The 26,322-nt window shown below is 34.8% G+C and overlaps 3 protein-coding genes and 1 long non-coding RNA gene across 4 annotated transcripts; 2 read left to right on the top strand and 2 right to left on the bottom strand.

Annotated features, from left to right (window-relative positions):
- The first annotated feature begins 259 nt into the window (after positions 1 to 259).
- LOC125846707 (G-type lectin S-receptor-like serine/threonine-protein kinase At4g27290) lies at positions 260 to 8,778 on the top strand. The gene is made up of 7 exons (XM_049526280.1): positions 260 to 1,544; positions 1,645 to 1,803; positions 1,909 to 2,054; positions 2,307 to 2,517; positions 7,481 to 7,712; positions 7,830 to 7,980; positions 8,068 to 8,778. The coding sequence occupies exons 1-7, from the start codon at positions 260 to 262 to the stop codon at positions 8,374 to 8,376; spliced, it is 2,493 nt and encodes an 830-aa protein (XP_049382237.1). The 3' UTR covers positions 8,377 to 8,778.
- Positions 8,779 to 12,557: 3,779 nt separating this feature from the next.
- Positions 12,558 to 13,357, bottom strand: LOC125846741 (uncharacterized). The gene is made up of 2 exons (XR_007444389.1): positions 12,751 to 13,357; positions 12,558 to 12,694 (listed from the first exon to the last, which is right to left on the bottom strand). It is a non-coding gene; the product is annotated as an uncharacterized LOC125846741 (long non-coding RNA).
- Positions 13,358 to 13,362: 5 nt separating this feature from the next.
- LOC125846735 (uncharacterized) lies at positions 13,363 to 16,420 on the bottom strand. Its single transcript, XM_049526327.1, has 4 exons — positions 15,707 to 16,420; positions 15,497 to 15,622; positions 15,261 to 15,418; positions 13,363 to 15,168 (listed from the first exon to the last, which is right to left on the bottom strand). The coding sequence occupies exons 1-4, from the start codon at positions 15,707 to 15,709 to the stop codon at positions 15,078 to 15,080; spliced, it is 378 nt and encodes a 125-aa protein (XP_049382284.1). The 5' UTR covers positions 15,710 to 16,420; the 3' UTR covers positions 13,363 to 15,077.
- A 7,239-nt stretch (positions 16,421 to 23,659) lies between these two features.
- On the top strand, positions 23,660 to 25,035 carry LOC125849509 (uncharacterized). The gene is made up of 4 exons (XM_049529597.1): positions 23,660 to 23,766; positions 24,023 to 24,158; positions 24,383 to 24,750; positions 24,849 to 25,035. Exons 1-4 carry the CDS (start codon positions 23,660 to 23,662, stop codon positions 25,033 to 25,035), a joined length of 798 nt encoding a protein of 265 aa, XP_049385554.1.
- Positions 25,036 to 26,322: the final 1,287 nt, after the last annotated feature.

Consider the following 26,322-nt stretch of genomic DNA (forward strand, 5'->3'; position numbering starts at 1 on the left):
ACGTGACATATTTTAAATATCGTGATTCAATTAAAGCTATTTTTAATTATAAATTTTTTACATAGTATTTTTTAAGTAAATTGAATTGTTAATTATTTATAGTTTATAAAAAAATTTGATGAATAAATTTTCAATCAAACTTAAATATTTTGACCGGAAGAAAGGAAGTATATTATTATATATCAGCTATTTCATCAATAATCCCTGCCTATTATTGAAGGAGAATCCTGCAATATTTTCCTTTAGTAAAACAAGGATGATGGAAAGCAGACATGTTCATTTGTTATTATTATTATGTTACTTGTTTTGTGTTTTGATTCTTACTAGAGCTGCAGATAATATAGCTAGAGATGAACCTTTAAGAGATGGAAAAACGATTGTTTCGTCAGGTGGAAATTTTGAGTTGGGATTTTTCTCCCCAACTCCAACATCGAGTAAACGATACCTGGGAATATGGTTCAACAAAGTATCTGTACAGACAGTGGTATGGGTTGCTAATAGAGACACTCCACTGAATGATAAAAATGGTATGCTCAATTTTACAACACAAGGAAATCTTACTCTTGTAAATGGTTCTGGCAGTGTGGTTTGGTCTTCCAATACCACAAGAGGAGGCGTGCAAAATCCAATAGCACAGCTTCTAGATTCAGGCAATCTTGTTGTTAGAACTGAGAATTCGAATTATGTATGGCAGAGTTTTGACTATCCTGGTGACACAGCTTTGCCTGGAGTTAAGATTGGGATCGATCTTAAGACTGGTTTTCGTCGTTTCCTCTGGTCATGGAAGAGCAGAAATGACCCTTCTAATGGTCAATATAGTTTCATATTTGATCCTAATGGATTCCCACAGCCATTTCTCATGAACGGTTCCATCCATCGCTTCAGGGGTGGAGCATGGAATGGTCAAAGCTTTGCTAATTCACCATCTCTACTACCAAGTCCTTCTTATAAATACATATTTGCATCCGATCCAGATCAAGTATACTTTACTTATGAGCTCATTGACACTTCTGCTATTGCAAGGGTAGTGATGCAACTAAATGGGTTTCTAGAGCTTTCGACATGGAATAATCTAACTCAGAATTGGGATAACTTTGGTAGCGCACCAGCAGACAACTGTGACATTTATGCCCAGTGTAACGCATATGGTTTGTGCAACAGTGGAAACTCTTCAATCTGCAGTTGTTTGGATAAATTTGAACCCAAAGATCCAACAGAATGGGCAAGGGGAAATTGGTCAGGTGGCTGTGTTAGAAAGACACCAATATTGAATTGCCAAAAGGAAGTTAAATTCTTAAAGTATTCAGGGATCAAGTTGCCAGACACTCGATTTTCCTGGTACGATCGAGGAGTAACTCTTAATTCATGTGAGGAATTGTGCTTGAGAAACTGTTCATGTGTGGCCTATGCAAAACTAGACACAACACGGACAAATGAAGATTGTTTGCTTTGGTTTGATGAGCTGATGGACATCAGAGAGTTTGGTTCTAGTGGGCAAGATATCTATATAAAGTTGGACTCCTCTGAGACAGAGATAAGTACAGGTTGGTATGCTTCTTTACATTAGTCTTGAGTTTTCTAGACCAAATTGAACTGTCTATTAAAAATTTGATAAGACTAAGATGAGTTTATATGAATCATCAGGAAACTCCAGTAAAGAGATATTAAAGAAATTGAGAATCAGCTTGCCATTGGCAGCATTAAGTCTTCTCTCAGTGCTATGCTTGATCTTGTACATTAGGCATACGAAGAACAAGAAGAAGAAAGAGGAGGAGAATCAGAATCAACAACGTTTTAGTGAAGGTAAACCGGATGTTTTGCTACTTTGAAATTTGAAATAAGTGGCCTGAATTGATGGTAAATCTTAGAAATTCCTCTTAACATCCAATTAAGTCCTTATTTTGACAGGAAGCTCTGAAATGTTGTACATTAATAAGAGCAAAAATGATGATCTAGATTTACCATTGTTTGATTTTGCCACTATCTTGGAGGCTACCAATAACCTTTCTTTGAGCAACAAGCTTGGAGAGGGTGGTTTTGGACCTGTTTACAAGGTAACGATGTTAACTACATCTCTTTCTTTTTCTCTAAACAAACTGCTTAACTTCAATATATTATATATGCTGGAACATTGACAAACTTTCGGAACCTTTAAAATGAAACAAGTTCCCGATTAGAAAATATGTCTCCGATTCTCCAGAAATGTCATTAAAAGTTAATTCCACTTCAAACAAGCTATCTAAAAAAGTTTACTCAGAATTTTTCAATCGAAAAACTAGAGAAGCTAATTGCCTGAGGATATGTAGGGTGCGCTGAAAGATGGACAAGAAATAGCAGTAAAGAGACTTTCAAGATACTCTGCACAGGGAACTGATGAGTTCAAGAATGAGGTTATCTTCATTGCTAAACTCCAGCACCGGAATCTTGTTAAGCTCCTTGGTTGCTGTATCCAAGCAGAAGAAAAGATGTTGGTTTATGAGTACATGCCAAATAATAGCTTGGATTGGTTCCTTTTTGGTTGGTTTTCACTTCTCTCAACTCTTAATACATTTTGTTATCTGTGTTAGCATGAGTAAGGAAAAGTAGTTAATAGGTAGATTTGTTTCTAATTATTGAAGATCAATTAGAATATCTTATTGATTGTGTAGTATATCATTTGGGATTGTAGTAGCATATTCTTTGGGATTGTAAATATCTTCCCATATATTTGTAATTCTATATAATGTATAGTTGATACATAATGAAAGTATCTTTTCCACCTATTTTGAGTTGGTATCAGAGCAAAATTTCTTTTCTTTATCCTAGTCTATAATTCTACCATGGGAGAATCCTCTAAAAATACAAACACCATTCTAGAACCTATAGCCATTCCCTTTGGTGTAAAACTCAATGGAAAGAATTATTCTCTTTGGTCTCAAGTTGTTGAGATGTTTGTTGCGAGTCGTGGAAAAATGGGATACTTATCAGGAATAGTTAAAGAGCCTCTCGCTACTGATGCCACTTATGAAAAGTGGAGTATGGATAATGCTATTGTTAAAAGTTGGCTCGTCTGTGCCATGGAACCCGACATTATGTGCTTATTTGTACGTCTTCCGACGGCCAAGAGTATTTGGGACACCGTGTCTCAAACATATTATGAAGGGGCTGATCGATCAGTTATTTACGATCTCTCTTGTCAAGCAATGCATATGAAACAAGAGGGGAAAACAGTTTCTACATACTTTGCAGATTTGCGCAAAATATGGCAGGAACTGGATCATCGTAAGCCCATCTCTTTCACACAACCTGATGTTGTCCAGACTCGACAGAAGGAAATTGAAGAAGAGCGTGTGTATTTCTTTCTGGCTGGTTTGGATGATATTTATGATCGTGTCCGAAGTGATATTCTTCGCGCAAACCCTTTTCCCAATCCAGAATCGGCTTTTGCTATGGTTCGAAGTGAAGAACAACGGAGGAATGCAATGCTAAATAATAATACAAATTCCAGCATGGCTATGGCAGCAAAGGTTTCTTTTGTCCAGAATCGAGATTACCATTCAAAAGCTCGTAGCAATGGTGAAAAGGGCTGTACTCACTGCGGTAATCCCAAACATGCAGTTGAGAATTGTTTTAAGTTACATGGATATCCAGATTGGTGGGATGGTTTAAATGAAAAAAAGTCCAGGGAACGGAGAAATCGAAAGGATGGTGATAAAAATGATGGGAAAGTTGCTGCTATGGTTTCAACTAGCACATCACTGCCAACTACTGGAACGGCTTTAGTTTCAACTGAAATTGGTGATTCTGATTTAGCGATACCTAGACACTCATCAGGTAATATTGGATCAAATTTGATTAAAATGGATTCTGATAAAGACACTGGATGGGTTATTGATTCCGGAGCTACTGATCATATGACATTTGATCAGTCCTTGCTACAAGCTCCTAATAAATGACATCGCTCACATGTGTCCAACGCAAATGGTGTATCATCCCCAGTTACTAGTGCTGGAACTGTCGTTCTGACTCCCTCCTTGTCTTTAGAGCATACATTATTTGTTCCTTCACTATCCAATAATTTGTTATCTGTGTCTCAAGTAACTCAACAATTAAATTGTCTAGTATTAATGTATCCTCATTTCTGCATCTTTCAGGACCTCAACAGCAAGGAGATTATTGGGCGTGGTACTAAAAGAGGGGGGCTCTATTATGTGGATGATGTATGTCGTGGTATTGCTCTAACCAGTCAAAGTTCATTTTCTACTAAAGAACACCAAATATGGATGTGGCATCGAAGATTTGGTCATGCTTCTTTTGGCTACATTAAACACTTATTCCCAACTTTGTTCTCAGAGTGTGATTTCTCTAATTTTCATTGTGATGTTTGTGTATTAGCGAAAAGTCATCGTACTACTTATCCTTTGAGTACTAGTAAGGCGACTGAGCCATTTGCATTGATTCACTCTGATGTGTGGGGTCCCTCTCCAGTTTCTAGTTCATCTGGCTATCGTTGGTTTGTAATCTTTGTTGATGATTTTAGTCGTATGACATGGATTTATCTACTAAAGAATAAAAGTGATGTTTCTGAATGCTTCCGCTCATTTCATAAGATGATTCAAACCCAATTTTCAGCCAAAATAAAAGTCCTTAGGTCAGATAATGGTGGAGAATATGTTAATCAAGTGTTGCAGTCGTATCTCCAAAAGCATGGCATCATCCAGGAAACTACATGCGCTTTTACACCTCAGCAAAATGGCGTAGCAGAGAGGAAAAATCGCCATATATTGGAAGTTACGCGTGCATGCTTGATTAGTTCTCATATGCAACCTTCATCTTGGGAGGATGCTATTTTGTATGCTGTTTATTTAATAAATCGTGTACCAAGTAGTGTTCTCAATTTTAAGACTCCCTTAAATCACCTCTCCAATTTTGTTAACCTCTCATCTACCTTAAAATTGGAACCTCGAGTTTTTGGTTGTGTTGTTTTTGTTCACCTTCCTAAACACAAACGTACGAAGCTTGATCCATGTGCATTACGGTGTGTCTTTGTTGGTTTTTTGCCTCATAAAAAGGGATACAAATGTTATCATCCCCCTACCAAAAGATTGTATGTTACTATGGATGTTACTTTTTCTGAGACCGAGATGTATTTCTCTCCGGAGTTATCCAATTTTTCTCTTCAGGGGGAGAATAAGGTTGAAGAGCAAAATTGGATTGTGTTACTACCTGATAATAGTGGTACAAATTCAGATAATACATGGTTTAGCTCAACAACTCCAGACCAAGGCATTCTCAATCAAACAGTGCAACAAGAAAGTGAAGAATCCCCCTCTTCAGTACCGTCAGTGCAACAAGAAAGTGAAGAATCCCCCTCTCCAGTACCGTTAGTACCCACCAATAATGTTCCTTCTGATGATGTTCCTGAGGTAGGTGTTATTTATGAGGAAACTAATACTAATAATTTAATTGATGACACTAGATCAGTGGTTTCTAGTGATGATAACAGGAATAGGTATCAGTTACCTCCGCGTATCAATCGAGGAAAAGCACCAGCAAGATACTCTCCTGATAATCCAAAGGAAGTCAAATATCCTATTGCTCATTATGTTTCCAGTGAACACTTACCAAGCTCTATTCGAAGCTTTGTGAATCAGATGTCATCGGTTATTATCCCTACCAGATTTGAAGAAGCATTGGATGATCCTAAATGGGCAGAATCCATGAATGAGGAGATGCAAGCACTAGAGAAAAACCATACATGGGATATTGTGTCGTTACCAAAAGGGAAGAAACCAGTTGGATGCAGATGGGTTTTTTCAGTGAAACACAATCCGGATGGTTCAATTGATCGATTCAAAGCAAGGCTAGTTGCTCGTGGCTTTACACAAACCTATGGTGTTGATTATCAGGAGACTTTTGCTCCTGTGGCAAAGCTAAGTACTGTTCGTGTTCTATTATCAATAGCTGCTAATCTTGACTGGCCTCTACAACAATATGATGTGAAGAATGCTTTTTTGCACGGAGAATTATTTGAAGAAATATATATGAGCATACCTCCTGGTTACAATACCTCTGGAAATACAGATTTAGTGTGCAAGCTAAAAAAGGCATTGTATGGTCTGAAACAATCGCCTAGGGCATGGTTTGGAAGGTTCCGACTAACAATGAAGAAATATGGTTACACTCAGAGCAACGCAGATCATTCCTTATTTTTGAAGAGACAAAATGGTAAGATAACTATTCTTATCATTTATGTTGATGACATGATTGTTACTGGAGATGATGTTGATGAGATGACTAAATTGAAGACTTACTTGTCCTCTGAATTTGATATGAAAGATCTAGGAGGATTAAAGTATTTCTTGGGTATTGAAGTTATTAGGTCCACACAAGGAATATTTTTGTCTCAACGCAAATATGTTCTTGATTTGTTAAAGGAGACGGGTATGTTAGGTTGTCAACCTATTGATACACCGATTGAACAAAATCATAGCTTGGAGGAACTACCTGATCAAGTTCCTACTAACAAAGCGAGATATCAAAGATTAGTGGGACGCTTGATATACTTATCACATACCCGACCAGATATTGCTTATGCGGTTAGTGTGGTAAGTCGCTTTATGCATAATCCAAGTGAAGTTCATATGAATGCAGTCATTAGAGTCTTGCGATACTTGAAGTCAGCACCAGGAAGAGGCCTCATGTTCTCTAAGAATCACCATACAAAAATTATGGGTTATTGTGATTCAGATTGGGGTGCCAAAGGTGAACGACGACGCTCAACAACGGGGTATTTCACTTTTGTTGGAGGTAACCTGGTTACTTGGAAAAGTAAAAAACAAAAGGTTGTCTCATTGTCTAGTGCAGAAGCTGAATACAGAGCAATGGTTAAAGGTATCCAAGAATTACTATGGTTGAAACGACTTATGGGGGAGATCGGTTTTTCACTCGACCAACCTATGAAGTTATTTTGCGACAACCAGTCTGCTATTAAAATTGCAGAAAATCCAATTCAACATGATCGTACTAAGCATGTGGAGATTGATCGTAATTTCATCTATGAGAAGTTTGAGGATAAGACAATTGAAGTTCCATATGTACAGACCTTAGAGCAGCTGGCAGATGTTCTAACTAAAGCTGTATCCAGAAAAGTTTTTAATAACTCACTTGTCAAGATGGGCATACATGATATCTATGCTCCATCTTGAGGGGGAGTGTTAGCATGAGTTAGGAAAAGTAGTTAATAGGTAGATTTGTTCCTAATTATTGAAGATCAATTAGAATATCTTATTGATTGTGTAGTATATCATTTGGGATTGTAGTAGCATATTCTTTGGGATTGTAAATATCTTCCCATATATTTGTAATTCTATATAATGTATAGTTGATACATAATGAAAGTATCTTTTCCACCTATTTTGAGTATCTGTAGTAATAGTTCAATCAGCTGCAGATGGATTTGGTTATCACTTCTCTGAACTTTTGATTTTTGCACATACAGATAGGAGGTCACTGCTTGATTGGCCCAAGTGCTTCCATATTATAAATGGAATTGCTCGAGGACTTCTCTATCTTCATCAAGACTCAAGATTGCGAATAATCCACAGAGATCTTAAACCAAGCAATGTTTTGCTAGACATTGATATGAACCCGAAGATATCTGACTTTGGCATGGCAAGAAGTTTCGGAGGAAATGAGACTGGAGCCATGACAACAAGAGTGGTTGGAACATAGTAAAAATCTTTAAACCAAAGAGCTACTTACACTCTACTACAAAGCTAACTTTCTTTATTTGTGATTTTTTTTAAAAAAAGAGATACTTACTTTCTTTGTTTGACATTATCCTACAGCGGCTACATGTCTCCGGAGTATGCAGAAGAAGGGAAATTCTCAGTGAAATCAGATGTTTTTAGCTTTGGAGTTGTAATTCTGGAGATTTTAAGCGGGACGAGAAATAGAGGGTTCATTCATCCAGACCATCACCATAATCTTCTAGGACATGTAGGAACTCATCTTATACTTATAGTGTAAAAATCATGTTAGTTAAAATTATAGCATCTAACTGCATGATGTGAAATGTATGTTCAGGTGTGGATCCACTTCAAAGAAGGAAGGGTTATGGAAGTAATAAATACACATCTAAAGGAGTTATCCAACCTATGTGAAGTGCAAAGATCAGTTCATGTAGGTCTATTGTGTGTGCAGCAGTGTCCAGAAGATAGGCCTAGCATGTCATCAGTTGTCCTGATGTTGTCTAGCGATGTTCCATTGCCCTTACCTAAAGAACCTGGTTTTTTTACTAGCAGAAGCCGATTCGGTGAAGTTAATAGTTCATCTAGCAAGCTTGGCGAACATTCTGGAAATCAATTAAGCATCACACTATTGGATGCTAGATAGGATATATATATATATATATATATATTCGTTGCTTGTAGAGGCTAGTGTCACGGACTTAAAGTCTCACTAATATTCCGTGCGGTACTCGACAACTTACACAAGAATCTAATTACAGTGGCGGGACATGACACTAGGCTTTATTTACTTAATTCTTTAGCTTCCAGTTGTACAACCAAACAACTTAAAGTGAATTTGTCAAATATACAAGTGCTTTCTCAGTCTAATAATTCTTCATAATCTATATTGTCCTCACTCCTCAGATTGTGAAATGAGTTAAGACAATTTGTCATAATTGTACAAAGGGCATGGACAGCTCTTTTTCAAAACAAGTACAGTTGATAGTATTTTAATTACCAACTTGACGGTGATCAACAGGCTGGTCAATCTTATGACTTTCTCAAATCAACAAAGTTTCAAAATTGTACAAAGTGCATGCATTGTGCGAGGGTTCTATGAATTGATGATGACAAATGCACTATATGGGTCCCACTTCATTACATCAACCTTCCATGACTTATAATCAGTGGTGGAGCCACCTTAGAGTTATGAGGTTCATCCGAATCCCCTTTGGCAAAAATTTATGTTATTTATATATGGTTAAAATAATTTTTTAGGTATATATAATAGATGTCAAACCCCCTTCGACTACTTCGTGTGTCTATTTTTAGATTTTGAATCTTATTAAAATTTTGGCTCCACCACTACTATAACTCATCTCCATTTGGCTAAGCTTGACAAAACATACTTTTTTAAGTAAAAAAAATAATTAAAGTTTATTTAGACACATCTATTGATTATTACACCAATAAAAATAACATAACTAGACAAGTGAAGAATTAGTATTGTCCTGAGTTAGTATTTTCACAATTAATTGATTTGAATCATTTACAATGAATAAGGATAATGTTTAAAAGAGTTAAAATATTAAACATACTTGTAAGTATAAGTTATAGCTGAACCTATTTAAACCTTCATTATAGTAACCTCTTAGTCATTCTACCAATGCAGTACCCAGATGTGAATATAGTCTTTTGATATTAAATTTATTTGAATCCAATATTTTTGTGACAAATGATAAAATTAATATGTAAAAATTAACCAAATAATATATGATGAGTATTAACTAATATATGAATCCATTAGGAGTATTAAATAAATGATGAGTTCAATACTAAATAATTTTTAAAAAGCTATTTCATAAAACTTAAAATTTTGTATCCACTCCTATTTCTATCAAGCATCAAATGGAGAAAAAAATAAATATATGCATCAATATAAAAAAAACATTGGGTGAAAGAAAACAATCCATGATAAGAAAACTGATCTAAGAAACCACCATCAACTTCACTAGATTGCTTCTAGAATTTGAAGTCTCCAGAAGTATTCAAGAATTCTCAACTAAATTGTTCAGAAATGTGTAATGACCTTTCGAGTCATTTTCTTCATTTTTACGTACTTTCAGCGTTTAGAGATTTTCCGTAAGTTGTGAAGACCCTAAGTTATTTATGACTTGCTGGGTCACCTATTCATTTGTTTGGTTTTATGCAATTTTTCGTGTTTGGGAGCTTCTGAAGTATAAATATTTGACTTCAGTCAAAACTTCAAGTAAAGGACCTCATTAAGAACTTCACTGATTCCTCAACTCATAAACATTCAGAACACATAATCGACCTTGAAATCGAAGGACACCATCTCTCCCATAGGAGAAAGCCTCAATGACTTTTTCGAAAATTGACTTCTTCAAGGAAACTAGTACCGAATCAAGATCTTGCTTAGCCCTGACATTCCATACAAAAGACAATTCTGATCTGTTATGAACAATCACACCATCCTTATTACAATCAATCAAGCGAACACCCAATCGGGTCAACCTATGGTCATCACAGACTAACTCCTTTTTATCATCATCAACATGAACAACACTTCTCATATATAGTTGACCAAGAGCATCCGCCACGACATTCACTTTATTAGGATGATAGAGGACACTCATGTCGTAATCTTTCAATAACTCAATCCATCTTGTTTGGCAAAGATTTAAATCCTTTTGAGTGAACACATATTTCAAACTCTTGTGATCGATAAACATATCTACAAGAACACCATATAAGTAATGCCTCAAAATCTTTAGAGAAAACATCACCGCCGTTTGAATTGAAATATTTGAGATGAAAATTTGAAAAGCCTCGCACAAAATAAACCCAAAAATAGACTTGTTAAAATAGTTTTTACTTTTCTTTTAACTCAAAATGTCCTTATTTAATTTGACAATATACGTGAGTGTGCAACACACATACATTATATTTTGTTGATCGTAAAAAAATGTCTAAATGATATAGCAAAATCCTGCATTGGGTCCTTAAAATGAACAAAGTTTTATTAAGATGTCAAAATGAAATATGGTGCCAGCTTTGGGAGTGCGGTCCCAAAATAGACATTTTTTGAATACTATAGATCAAAATGGATATTTTGCATATTTGTGGACAAACTGTGACAAATAAATTCAACTCCTAAAATAATTTTAAAAGGTAGTTTTTTCAAAAATGAACAAACTACAATTCTTTTTATCAACTTCTTATGTGAAGCTATATCTCTTTCTTCAACAATATATATGGATTATCCACTTCATATTTTCTCATTCATCTTTTATTTTCTCTACTTTATATTTCGATTTTTGAAATGTTCCAACAGTCAAGCCAACCGATATCTCCACATCCTGCCATGTGATGATGATACACTTGCCCATACGCATGTAAAAATATTTGTTTTTGGACGTCAATGCTCAACAGGTGCAATAATAAGCCCTCGATCACATTTGATATTTAACTGCTAACACCCCTCAAAACCCACACAAATTGAAGTAATTAAGAATACGAGGATGTAAAGGATATTTATTGATATGATTTTAAAATTCAGCATCAGCAGGACAATTTTTTAAACATTCTACTTATCCATTTAATTGGTCATCCCAAATAGCCCGAGAACGATGATTTGCTTGAAGTGTCAACACATCATAAATTTTTGGACCAAAATATACGTCTCTGTAAAAAAAATCATATTTGAAAATTAAATATTAAATATGAATAACTTTTTAATAGTTAAGAAATATTATAAATTAGAAATATAATTGAGAATGTTAAAATTCATATTTGAAGTATAATCAAAAGAGTTCGACAAATACTATTTTTTTATAAAAAGAAATTGCAGTTCACCCAATTACGAATGAACCACATTTGTTTTTCATTAAAAAAATATAAAAGAATGTAGACGTTCTGCCTTAATTGTTCAAATTGTTTTACAATTTTTTATAATTATATTTTATAAAAAAAATTAAAGTTTGTGACCAAGAAAAAGTATTGAAATAAAAATAAATGAACAAAAATTTAATAATACCTTAATACTTGAATAAGTACGAAAATGGAGTAGACAAACAAAACAATTGAAAAGAGAGATAGTGATGCCTTTAATTTATAGAAGAAAAATAATACTCCAATAAAAAGAAGATAGGAAGAAAAGTTTGATATGAAGATGAAATCTTGAAGAAATGGTTGCATATATATTATGCAATAAAAATTACGTAAAAGTAAATTAAAACTTAAAAATTGAACCAAATATATATTAATACAAATGTTAGAAGTCGCAATAAACAACAAAGAAATCTATCTTTCTAAAATTGTAAAACAATACTATATGACAAATTCAAACTACTAAAATACTACATAAAAACTAATATTAAGTAAAATAACATAATAACTAATCAACTATAAAATATTTCCAAATTCAAACTACTAAATTTTTAATAACTCATATTTCAAATTACCTTTAAAATTTGTGAATTTTATTTTTATTTTTGGGGTGATTAATAAAATTTAAATTATTTGTCCGTTTTGACATGTGTCTTTTCTCTGAAATTTAGGTGTGTGACGATGGTTTGCCTAGGTTTCTGCTTCAGTAGTCGCTTGACTCTGTTTGTGTTGATTCTTGGGTTTCCAAGCATATCCAATCAACCATACGGTATCGCAGTCAGAACGTATTTTTGGGCATTTGCACAATTTGATGTACAATAATATTATTATGAGCTGCATGAAATGTTATTAGGCAAAGTGAGGTGCAAGACACAATTCAGAGTAAACTTTGATAAATGACATCATCTAATACTGTGAAAACTAAACATTCATAAATTAGAGCAGATGAGGGAGTTGAAAGTATCACCCTAAACAATCTACTAACATAAACCAAGTTAAAAATTAGAGAAACAAGTGCAGCATCCAGTTTGATGTAGCATTGCATCGATTTCATCACCCTCCTCCATCTCCAGCTATTGAAGAAAAGAATGTGAGATAATACAAGTGGTGTGAAGTGTTTCAATAATACCTCATCAGAAGTTTGCCGTGCCCTAAGCCTGCGCGCCCATTAAATAAGAATGCAATTGAGTACATGATTTCTTATCTCTGTTCCAAAGGATGAAGATTGAACAAGTGGTACCTATTGCAAACATTGACTCACAACAAGATGTCAGTACACCATTTTCCCTTTACTTCAGCTCCAAATCTACTATAATAATTCTCATCCTTATCTTTCTCCTAACACAGGGCCAGACATTTACAATTGAGGCAAAAATAACCTTTCCCATTGACCTTAAGAAATTCTATATGTTGGTCTGTTCAAACTGCGGACAAGACGTACGCTATCCAACCATAACATAAATTCATTGTATGAACTGCGACCAGAAAAATCTGTTAGAACCCAGGTACTTTATAATATGTATCTGCCCATATATTGTTTCACATTCTTCTTATTCAAAAAAATCAAATCACTATGTTTTACATATATAATACTATAAGTGCAGGTTTGATGTGGATCTCAAAGATAACTCAGGCTCAACAATTGGAATAATTATGGATAAAGAAGGAGAAAAATTGTTGTCCCTTACTGCAGAAGAAATTTACAAAAGAGTTTCTGATCCGGTGCTACTTCTAATCAAATCATAATATGCATAATTCTCACTTAACAAATATAAATTACTGTCCCTCTTAGAGTAACTATTCACCTATGGAGGATGTTCAAGCTAACATTACCAACAAACTCTTCCATGTTCGAGCAAAGAAAGCATTTGCCCGTACTTCACATACAACATCAGTGAAATTATACATCCACTCCTGTGTCGAAAAGGAAAGTTTTGCAGATTCTCTTCCGTCACCAAGCACAATCAATATTCACGAAGGAAGCAAAAGAAAACAGAAAGCAGAGCCACCCCAAGTACCTGAACAAGCTGGATCACTCAAAATGAAACAGAAACTGGAACCAAGAACTCCTCAAACAACTGAAGGTCATTCATTTATAACTTCTTCCTCTCTTTAACATCTTTACATTTCTGCCTTCTACTTTTCAGTTCAACATTTGCAATTTTATACTTGTTAGAACAACAAAATCCTTCCTTCGCTAAGGACAAAAACGCCGCGTAGCTGTTTCTCTTGATTTAATGTTTAGCTACAAGTTCTCATGAACAAGACAATGAATGTACCATCACAATTGAGTTTATATACATTCAGGGGAAAAAATTCTTACTTCCATAAATGTGTTCTTGCTAGCTTTGGAATCAGAGACTGAAATGGGCCCTCTTCAAATAATGCAACACGCCTTTCTCTTCCATTTCCTGTATTAGAGAGGGAGGCTCCAATGATCTATCATTTGAGTTTATGCTTTTGCACAGTACTTGGTAATGCACTTGATGAGGTTTTAAGGATTCAGTTCTTATAAAATTAAACCGTACATATGACCCTCAATGTCATTGAAATACTTTTTGGCAGCTACTACTGACTATTGTGGAAAAACAGGTACTTTATCTTCTTGCATTCTAACTTAACTCCCTAATATATTCTAATATAGCACTTACCATCAAACTCTTTTATAATTTTCACATCTCACAGGGAAAGGACCTGCTAACTTTTTGGTTTGTGCATACATGCCTCAAAAACTTTGTACCTAAAATGGTCCCAAAACATCTTTACTCATGAGGTAATTTTCTAACACACTCTTGTCTTCCATTTTACACACAGGGAGCAGCAAGCTACTTTTGCGAGCCTACACGCAGCTGCTGACCAAAAATAACCAATAAGCCTACTACATGCTAGCCAGAAAGTGGAAACAGAGATTCATAAGAATCATCATCATACTACTTATTATATCTCTAAGAAGCTGGGAAAACAATCTTTTGAGCTACATCTTTTGCTAGATGTACTTCCAAATAGGGAAGTATATACCATCAAATAAAGTGAGGAAGCGTGATATAATATTGATTTAACAGTAGACCTAATTTATAATAGCTAGTGTAAAATCATAAATGACCTTCAGTTGTTTTTTTGAGGAGTTGTTGGTTCCAGTTTCTGTTTCATTTTGAGTGATCCAGCTTGTTCAGGTACGTGGGGTGGCTCTGTTTTCTGTTTTCTTTTGCTTCCTTCGTGAATATTGATTGTGCTTGGTGACAGAAGAGAATCCGCAAAACTTTCCTTTTCAACACAGGAGTGGATGCATAATTTCACTGATGTTGTACATCAAGTACAGGCAAATGCTTTCTTTGCTCGACCATGGAAGAGTTTGTTGGTAATGTTAGTTTGAACATCTTCCATAGGTGGATAGTTACCCTAGGAGGGGCAGTAATTTATATTTGTTAAGTGAGAATTATACATATTATGATTTGATTAGAAGTAGCACAGTTTTTCTCCTTCTTTATCCATAATTATTCCAATTATTGAGCCTGAGTTATCTTTGAGATCCACATCAAACCTGCACCTGTAGTATTATATATGTAAAACATAGTGATTTGATGTTTTGAATAAGAAGAATGTGAAACAATATATGGGCAGATACATATTATAAAGTACCTGGGTACTAACAGATTTTTCTGGTCGCAGTTCATACAATGAATTTCTCTTATGGTTGGATAGTGTACGTCTTGTCCGCAGTTTGAACAGACCAACATATAGAATTTCTTAAGGTCAGTGGGGAAGGTTATTTTTGCCTCAATTGTAAATGTCTGGCCCTGTGCTAGGAGACAGATAAGGATGAGAATTATTATAGTAGATTTGGAGCTGAAGTAAAGGGAAAATGTTGTACTGACATCTTGTTGCGAGTCAATGTTTGCAATAGGTACCACTTCTTCATTCATTGGAAGAGAGATGAGAAATCCTGATGTGGATGTACTACTGAGAGTGAAGGAGGAAAGTATTGATGGTTCTCGATGACCCTGTATATAATACAATTGTTAATAGTTGATAATATTTAGTGATAGGAAAAAATAGTGAGAATATATATGAAAGTAATGTAGTACCATGCTTGTAGTTGCCGACGTTGTGGATAAGGTGGATCAATTTGAATTGTTGTGTCGAATTTTGTTGTTAGTGACACACCTATGTCAATTAAATTACAGTAACAAGTTAATAAGAAAAGAGTGAATCTTTTAGTTTTAAATGAGGTAATCTCACATATCATTTTAGCCATAAAGCTCAATGATCTGCACACAAAAGTAGTGTCATTGAGATCTCGGCCAACGAAGACACTTTGCATGCTCACTCCAGTTACCTGTTAAATTACATCGGAAAGAGGTGCACATGAAGATTTTGTAGAATATGTATCATAAATCATACTCCTTCACTATTTCTCCCAGTTGATGACACAATCAAGAGCTTGGCTTCGTCATGGAATAGTAGAAACTAAATAAGCTACTCAGTTAATAATTGATGATTTATGGTTGATTACTCACCGATCTGTGTTCTTTACAAGTTTAATGCGGAAAATAGATATGCTGTAACAGGAAAAATTGCTAAGATAAAATTACAAGGGACCTATGCACGTCAATTAAGTACAGGAACAAGAGTTGGCATCGTTTTTTTTTCCTTCCCTTCTCTTCAAATAAAAGGTTTTTATTTTAAATGGAAACAATGCTTAGAAAGATACCAAAGCTTTTGAAGATAGACTCATCTGCAGGTCATTGATCACATAAAAAGCAAGAAATGCCTGCAATGTAGACAATTACAAGACCTCTAGGTGTATTAAAACCAAGTGAATGCTTAAGAGTTAAGAAACATGATTCAAATGAACCCCGTGTTATCAATATAATATCTATTGAAAAGAGCTAAATTCAAAAGAAATAATACTCAACTGTCAGAACTTGGTGATATAAAATCTTTTTAAACCAATACATTCAAGAAATTCAAACATAACCTTTCTAAGTAAAAGAATTATGAAAAGTTCAACGTCACTGCATATGTAGTTATAAAAGCACATCAGTAATGCGGCTCAAGTTAAAGTGAACAAATGTTGCTGTAAATAATTATGAAGGTCGTTGACGAAGAAGTAAGAGCACATCCTAATTCACGCTGTTAACCTACAGCTTTGGTTGGTTCTCTAAACATGAAGAGTAGTCGATCAACAAATTACTTCTGTTGACACCTAATTTTGTCCCTCCTTTCTTCTAATTTATTTCGTTGAGCTTTTAAATTGGTAATAAGTCGAATACTTTATACTTCACTATTATTTTCCATTTATCGCTATTTCTATCGTAATTATCTATATTACTTTAGCTTTTATTATTTTTATGTTTATCATCTTTTTATTATCATTTTCACTATTTCAAAATTATATTTTTTTTTTATCAATGTTACTATTAGTACTTTATTGTCGTCTTCTTTAAAATAGATTGTCGTTACTTTATTTTAAATTTCTTACTTACTAAACTTTTTTACGTAATATATATTATATTAGTTATCAAATTAGAAGCTCAAATGATTTAATTTAAAGAAGGAAAAAGGCCATGAAAGCCTATCCATTTTCAACCCTTTTACAAGCTTAAAATATGCAACAATTTGGCTATCCAAAATGCAGCCCAATAGGCCCATATGTTTCTGCCTAGTTCACTACAATAAAGCCCAATTATAGCAATATACTGAATACTGAACTAACTGAATGCAATGACCAAGTACATGACATGCTGAGACTGAATACTGAACTGTAACTGATAACCTAGTCAATGCACAAAATGTGCCTATGGGAGCTACTGTTAACCAACATAAAACTACGAGAGTTATCCGTTCAGTCCAATGTATTGCCCCATCTAGATGACCCAATATATCTTGCTAGGGGTATAAAGGCATGACTGGCGTGATCACTAAATATGTTGCCCATAAAGGGGACTTATCCTACGGGGGGACGTAGTTCTGCGACTATGAGGGTGACTGACCCTTAGTCCACTCGGTATTAAGCCTACTCCCAACTGATTATGTAAGCAACACATTATAAATGAATTCTGTAATACTGAATAGCACAAAATACTGACATGCTAACTGAAAATGCAACATTAATATACTGATACTGAAACATTCTTAATTGAGGCATGTATATCTGAATAAACTGACCTAGCAAGTGTAATTCATGAACTAAACGAATCTACACAACTAGGGTTCTAAGTTTCATGCAAGAACTAAGCCACAATTTCTTAAAAACATGATAATCTAATTTGGATTAGTCTAACAACTACATCACAACAATATTCTAAAGTTCTAGAAACCCTAGGTCTAAACATGATAAAAGGGAATCAAGAATCTGATTGAATTCTAGGGACCTAATGGGTGTAAGGAACCCACTAGTGAAATCCCACATACCAGGTGATGAATTCCATGGAGAAATCTTTCGATTTCGGGGCTGGAACTGAAGAAAACCTTGTTGCGTTCTTGGAGAGGGTTGGTCGACTCTTTCTCCTTCTTTTCGTTCAACTTGACGAATTTTTGGAGAATGAGTTGACTAGGGTAAGTTCTAATTAAGTCACTAGGCTAAAACTAGGTTAGACAAAGTAGTTTAGGGGTTAAACGACGTAATTTAGGGGTCCAATGCATAGGGAAAAGACCAAACGACCCATGACTTAAAAGTTGTTGGGGCCACTAACGCAGCTGACAGACGAACCTTCGATGGACCCACGGTCTGTCCTGGTCAACAGTCGTTTGACTTCAGAGACTGGGATGTGGGGTCTTGATCCATGGACCAGGACCACGCCCCATGGTGACTGTAGGTCCGGCTCTAGGTCGACTCTTAGAATATTTTCTCCTGGGTTCTGGGAGGGAGCTGCAGGTGGCCCTATGGACCCCAGCTTCGGTCCGTGGGTTGTGCCCGTCGATGGCACCTGCAACTTCTGAAATCTGTATTTTGGTCTGTCTTGGATACGAGGTGTTACAGAGGCGGGGGAGATCGAGAGAGGGCGAGATACGCGAGCGAGATCGAGAAAGGCGAGTGAGATCGTGAGAGGGAAGAGAGAGGATTGTATTTTGTACTTATTTTGCATTGCATTCCGTATTTATTTCGTATCAATTGTTTTCAAAATACAATAAATTGTATTTTGTATTTATTTTGTGTCGAAAATATTGGAGATAAAAAGCTTCACAACTCATTAACTATGGCAGATGTTACAATGAAGAAGATGACAAGTCTTGTGAGAGTTTGACGAACCAATGTTTAAGATTGTTGTATCCTTACAAAATACAAAGGGACGTGGCATAAATTTATCGGCATGACCCTAAACTTTAACTTCTAACACATTAATTATTACAAGATTTTTATTTTACATAGTTATAACTGTGAAATATCTTTGCATATCAGAGGTATATATATATATCCCCGAGCCTACACCTTAGACGTTGTCAGCACTCGAGAACCACCGTTGGTCCCAAAGCGAACCCTTGGCCTGGCTCAACACTCATCGAAAGACTTACTCAACAACATAGGAACTCAAATGCAAAGATTAACTCAATTGTCTCAAAATAAATAACTCAAAAATTTTCAAATATTCAACTAGACATAAGAAGGCAACTCACGTCATAGAACATTAACAATGGAAATGGAAAAGACTCCTCAAAATACTATTGTCTATGAGGCATCTAAAATACTATGATGGAAGTCGGGACAAGACCCGCGACATCCTAACAAACTAGAAGTAAAATGTGGAATCCTTCGGAAGCAAAAATGCTCACCAAAGCAAAAATGTCCTTGTGATGATGATTGTCCTTGAATACCCTGTCTGTGATGTTGCTTGTATGTGGACTGTGAAACTGTATCCATCCATATCTGATAACCCTGTTGTCTTCCTTGATTCCTTATTTTGTGATTTGCACCCAAGTCGCTGCTGTAAGATCCCCCTATCTTGGCCTTCTTACGTACATCATAGGTTGTAGGCTCCTCTCGTCCTTTCTCTTCAATCTTTCTAGATAGATCAACTGCTTCTAAATAAGTCATGGTACTTATAGTTGGGGCTAGGGAATTGAATAGATGACCAACCAACCCATGCACGAACCTCTGAACTCTATCTGCTTCAGTGGGTACCAACAAATGAGCATATCTAGCGAGCTTACAAAATTTGGCGTTATTAGTTGCCACATCCATATCTGGAGTCTGTACCAACTTTTGAAACTGAGTTGCATACTTCTGCCTCTGACTGTTAGGAAGGAAATTATCCATGAACAACTTATTGAACTCATCCCACTTCAGTGGTGCTGCCCTAGTAGGTCAACCTAGCAATACAATCTCATACCAAGTGTTAGCCATGTCCTCTAGTTTGTATGCTGCTAGTTCCACTGATCTCTCACTAGAAAATCCTAGAGCCCGGAGGGCCTTGAATCTCCTATCCAAGAAGCTTTGAGGATCAGCTGAACTATCAGAACCAATGAATTTTGGTGATTTCAATTTCAAGAATTCCTGCAAGGATACCTCTTTATTCCCAAAAGTATAAGTATGTGCAGGTTCCTTAAGTGGTGCATGTGTCTGAGTAGTAGCAACATTACGTTGACCATCCCTCTCCTGTCTATCCATTCTATTGACCAAACTCTCTATGGCTTTCTGCATGGAGGCAAGTACCCCACTAGTAGCATTCTTATGTGATGATGGAGGTGGACTAGCGCTCCTTTTCGGAGTGACATCTCTTGAAGTTCCAGTAGTGGTGCTACGGTTTCTTGTGGTGGAATTACGGCCCTTACCTCAACCAGTTCTGCGAGCTCTGTCCCTCCCCAAGTTGAGGAAGTTGGTTGCCTAACCGTAGTGACATTAGGTGACTCAGAACATCCGTCGTAGCTTTGTCATTAGATAATCGGGTTTGAGCCATCTGGTTAACAGAAACAAATAATGTTAGATTAATCTAGTTGGCCCTACATGTCACACACATAAGCAGGAAAGAGAAAGAAAGACCAGACACATCCTATCACATCCTCGCAGAATCGTGATTATAGAAATGGCCGGCAACATAACCATAATTGAGATTCTACTACTAATGTGTGCTCCATAAGTTATAAGAATAACCTATTGCTCTGATACCAACTTTGTCACGACCCAAGTTAGGAACGTGACCGGCGCTAAGGGGGAGAATCCCAAAGCAAGTCTTACCAAAATTCTATAGAAAATCAGACAGAGTTTCCTTTATTTTTAGGCCTATCCTGAATTTTCATGTCTCAGAAATTCACAACACAACTAATAGCAACTATTAACCACAACATAATATCCATCAATGATCTAATTGTCACTCAATAAAACAATTCATCTGCAAATTACGGAAAATGTTCCAAACTAGTCACTTGACTACAATTCGAAGGACTAATCTTGACTCAAATCAAAGGAATGACAAATGGAACGACTCTAAGAGTTTTTAAAAGAAACTAAATAAACATAGCAAATCAATAGTTCTCTTGCCACGCGAAGCAATGCGAGGCTCACTAGATGCTACCAAATCACACGCTAGTTAATGAAATCCTCTTCAATACCACCTGAGTTCTCTGTAAAAACAATTAGCGAGGAGTGAGACGCTAGCTCAGTGAGTAATAATACTTATACATAATTGATGTCTTATAACTTTCATGTTTTTCACATGGTTTATAAACTAAATGTGTTACATGATAATTTGAACTTGCATGTGGGACAAGTCTTTTACTGCATATGATACTGAAAAGATTATTTGAGATGATCTCATTCTTCCAAGATATGATTATTGTTATTGAAAAGGTTTTACACTTATTTGAGAAATAGTATTTTGACATGTGATTGTTAAACTTTGAAATGATATGATTTGATAAGATTTAAATGCTCTGTTCGATTTTGAAATGCTTCTATTGATTACAAGAAAAATATAAATCTTATCAAATCATATCATTTCAAATTTTAACAATCACCTATCAAAATACAATTTCTCAAATAAGTGTAAAACCTTTTCAATAACAGTAATCATATCTTGTAAGAATGAGATCATCTCAAATAATCTTTTCAGTATCATATCCAGTAAAAGACTTGTCCCACATGCAAGTTTAAAACATTTGGTAACACATTTACTTTATAAACCATGTGAAAATCATGCAAGTTATGAAACATCAATTGTGGTAATATTACTACTCACAGTACTTGTGTTGAAATACCAAGCTCGTTACTCGAATGGTCTGTATGAAATCCTTTGATCAAACTATAAACACATTCATAACAATTTCGTGTTAACTCCTTCATATAGGTAATTCATACTACATTAAAAACCCAGCCCTAGAGGTTTCATAAATAATTCGAAATTTGTCCAATCACCTAAATAGTGCTTTAATCACACAAAATAGCCCTCTTCTTGATTAATCCTCATTGTAAAAGATCGACATAACCTTACTGTCCAATTACTTTTGTTTCATATATGCCAAAATACAAAATCTCATAGTCCAATAATTAAATGCACTCCATTAATTTCTGGAAATTTAACAAATTTCTTTGTTTCTTTAACTCATGATTCTCTACTTCTGAACCCCCATCTATAGTCATGGAATATTTAACTTCAATCTTTAAACTAAGTTAAGAAATTTACCTTCTTCTTCTACTCCTTTCTTTAACTAATTAACAAAGCTTGATTTCCCCCCTTATTTGCTTCTTCACTGGAGACCGATGATAGAGCTCTTGATTTATTCTTATTTTTTTCCTTCTTTTAACTTCTGTTGCGTCAAAATGGGAGAAGGAAGGTTGAGACAATTAAATGAAAGGTGTCAATTAAGTTTGAGTTTTGTTTTTGGTGACACTTTGACCAAGAAATGGTCAAATTTACTATAAAATGTAATTAAGTAAAGCTGGACCAAATTAACATTTTCAAAACTTTCTAATCTTTCATAAAATACACAAAAACACTTCATTTTTCAACTTTTATAATTCTATCCAAACCATTTAAAAAAAAAGTAAAAGAAAATAGAATTTTCTTTCTTCTTCTCCCAATGTTCTCTCTTCTCTTCTTCTTCTTCCTTAGAAAATCCAAAAATCCAACTATCAAAACAAATATTCTCCCCCATTATCTTATCTTCCTCCTCATCTCCGGCCGTGACTGTCTCTTCTTTCTGAACTAAAGATTGTGTTTGACATAAAATGGGTAAGTCAGTTTTTTGAAAGATTTTACAATTTTCGAACAATACTAAGTTTTTTTCTTGGGTTAATGAACAATAAATCATTCTATAGATGTGAAAATTGACTAATAGTGTAATGGTACCTATTATTTGTTGTTTTTGAAAGAAAATCAACAAACCCAAAAAATCCCTAATTTTGAGGAAATGTATATGTATTGTTAACATTCAGTGAAAAATCATTTTTTGTTGCTTTTGTTATTTTTTTGTGACCATTTTGTTCATATGATTTTAAAAATATAGTCTTGTTTAGTTATCCAACATATATTTCATTTGTTGAAAGATGTATCGTTTGTTGCTACATTTTAGTGATATGTTGGTATATATTCCAACAAAGTTGTCATATGTTGGAACATATCATCTACGTGTCAGGGCAACAAAATGGTCATATGTAGTAACAGAAGCTTCATTTGTGGCACATGAAGATTCATTTGTGGTAACAGAAGGTACATCTGTGTCAACATAATATTCATCTGTGTTAACATAAGTATAAATTGCTACCCTTTATTATTTTATAATCAATTATAAACTCTCAACCTTTTTTAATTTACCTTGTAGATGAAATGATACAAGAAGCTTCATCCATGACAACAACTCAATCTTTTATTGGTGTTGCTTCCTCTTCTAACATCAAATGTTATTTTTGTCTATGCGAAGATTGTGAGCAGCAACATGATTATTTTATTAGTCGTGTTAAAGAACTCACTGATATTTTTAAGGAAATGACTTATAATATTGATGTCCATACATCCAAGAAGATTTCACAACCTTTGAAGTGTAGGAGGTTGAAAAAATCTATTTTCCAATCACTATCTATAATTAGTGTTAGAAAAAAATCAATGACTGTTGCTCCAGTATCACACTCAAACCTAAAAGGCAAGGAGAAGGAGAAGGAGGAGGAGGAGGAGGAGATGGAGAAGGAGCAAGAGAAGGAGAAGAAGAAAGTGTAAAAGAAAGCGAAAGAGAAAGAGAAAAATAAAGAGAAGAAAGTCAAAGTCGTCAGTTGTGATGTGAAGCAACAATATCCATTTGAAGGTTTTAACATTGACGGAGGGTCCAACTGAACTAATGTCATCCTTCTCTCAATGGATAAACGAGGGTCTTTACAAGCATCATGCAAAAAAGTAAAGTTGTTCAACTCTTATTAGTATTTTTTCTTGTTGTTGACTAAATATTTATTTATAACAATTACAAAATTGCAGAAGAGACAAGGATGATCACTACTTAGCCAATTGCTCGGATCTTGAGTTCAAACAACTTGATTTTGTAATTGCATTTCCAAAGAAAAAGGACTGGTTCTACGTAATGTCTCAACCCAGTAAGTGTTGGACTAATGAGGTAAATTCATGCCACTATTATCTTTTGATTAAGACATGAATACATACAAATAAATTGATACAGAAAAACACTTGTTGATGCATCTGTGTAGTATGTGGATGTCATTTTATACTATTTGCGGAAGAAGTCGTAGCAACAGAGTCATTCTAAATATCGATATTACACTACTAATTGTTTTTTTCAAAACATACATTGACAATGCTAGTTTTGTTCCTGAATATAAGAATAAAATCGTTGGCACTATCAAAGGGTTTGGTATACCTGCTGGACTGCCTTGGCACGTCACAGATGAGGTTTATGTCCCTGTAAATTGTAATGGGGAGTTTCATTGGGTCTTGGCAGTCGTTGTATTGAAGGAACGACACTTAAATATCTATGATTCGATGTCCTCATCTAGGACTAACAGAAAATTGTGTGCCGAGATTCAAAAGTTGTCTACAAAGTTGCCAAAGTACCTTGAATCCAATGGATTTTATGAGCAAAAAGATCAAACCAACTGGTTAGTTCTTGAATCTTACCAGGGCAAGAACAAATCTCACCCATTCGAAGTCATACATGTTACTGGTATTGCCCAACAAGCAAGCAATAGTTTGTAAGTAGTATCACATTATTTTTTTAGTCTTACCACTATCGAAATGTGATGTTAACATTAGGTTTATTATATTTTCTAATTGATGATCTACCATACAGTGATTGTGGAGTTTTTGTTGCTGCATACGCTGAGTTTTTGAGTGATGGACTACAAATACCATATGATGGAATTATTTCTCAATCCCTTCGCTTGAGATATGGTTCACTCCTATGGAATTATGGGATTTTAAAGGCTCGGAGTGGCTATGTTAGTAACAATGAAGACCCACAGAGGCCTAGACCTTAAAAAGTAAAGATCATAGATGAAAATGTTGTGGTTACCACCGTTGATTAGATTGATGGTTATGTATACTATTGTGAATTACCTTTTTGTTGATAAGTTGTATAAAACAATTGGTGAAGTGTTAACTTTTGCTAAAAATATTAATATTAATAATTATTATTATTATTTTTATTTTGTTGGAACAAATGTAAATTATGATGGAAAGGAAGAAATGTGGTGTCTGTGGCAACATATATAACCTCTGTTGTAAAAAATACCACAGAATTATCTGCATGTTCCCTAACAGAAAGGATACATGTGGCAACATATGTCACAGAAATAAGATATGTGGTAACATATGTCATAGAAAGGAGATATGTGGCAATATTATATTGTCATCAATTATTCATTTTTGCTGATAATATTAATATTAATGATTATTAATATTATTTTTATTTTGTTGGAACCAATGTCAATTATGATGGAAAGGAAGAAATGTGGTGTCTGTGGTAACATATACAACCTATGTTGTTAAAAACACCATAGAATTATCTGCATGTGCCCCAATAAAAAGGGTATATGTGGCAACATATGTCACACTTTGAATTGTCAAAATTCAAAAAAAAAAAATCGAAAAGGTTTAAAACAATCGTCCCTTCATTTTTCCCTCTCTCCTTTCCTATATAAAAGGTCATTTCATATTCCAAATTTAATTTATTTTTACTAATTTCCGTTTTCTTGTCTCTTCTTTCCTTCCTTTCTCTCGTTCCATTATTTCTTCTCAGATCAAGGTTGTTGTTGCGATATTTTCTACAACATCAGTGGTAATCTGTTGCGATCTTCTTCTACAACAAGGTGTTGTTGCCCTCATCATTTCTAGTTTATCGTTGATATCTTGTCAGGTAAAAATTAATTAGGGTTTTGATAAATACTTACTGGTATTAAATCAGGACATTTTTAGTGGTTTTATCACTTATTTCTTTGTAGGATTATTGGATAGTTATTCCTTTTGAAATATTATCTGATTTCAAAAACCTTAATTTGTAGTTCGTTGGTTAGGGTTTAGGGAGGGTTTTGTGGTTTGTTGGTTTGTTCATGTGTGTTATTTTTTATAAGAAATATTTGATTTTTGTGGTTGCAGATACAAATATAATGGCTCCTGTCAAAAGAAAAATTGTATTAATAAAAGAAACAACTAATACAAAGATCCAGATCCAAAAGAGGCCTAGGACTAGAACTTGTAGGAAGAAGAATGAAAATTCAACTACCACTCTTTTAGAAGAACTTGCATCTGAAGCAGTTTCTTCTTCT

This window comes from Solanum stenotomum, chromosome 12 (assembly GCF_019186545.1).
Source record: "Solanum stenotomum isolate F172 chromosome 12, ASM1918654v1, whole genome shotgun sequence".
NCBI lineage: Eukaryota > Viridiplantae > Streptophyta > Magnoliopsida > Solanales > Solanaceae > Solanum > Solanum stenotomum.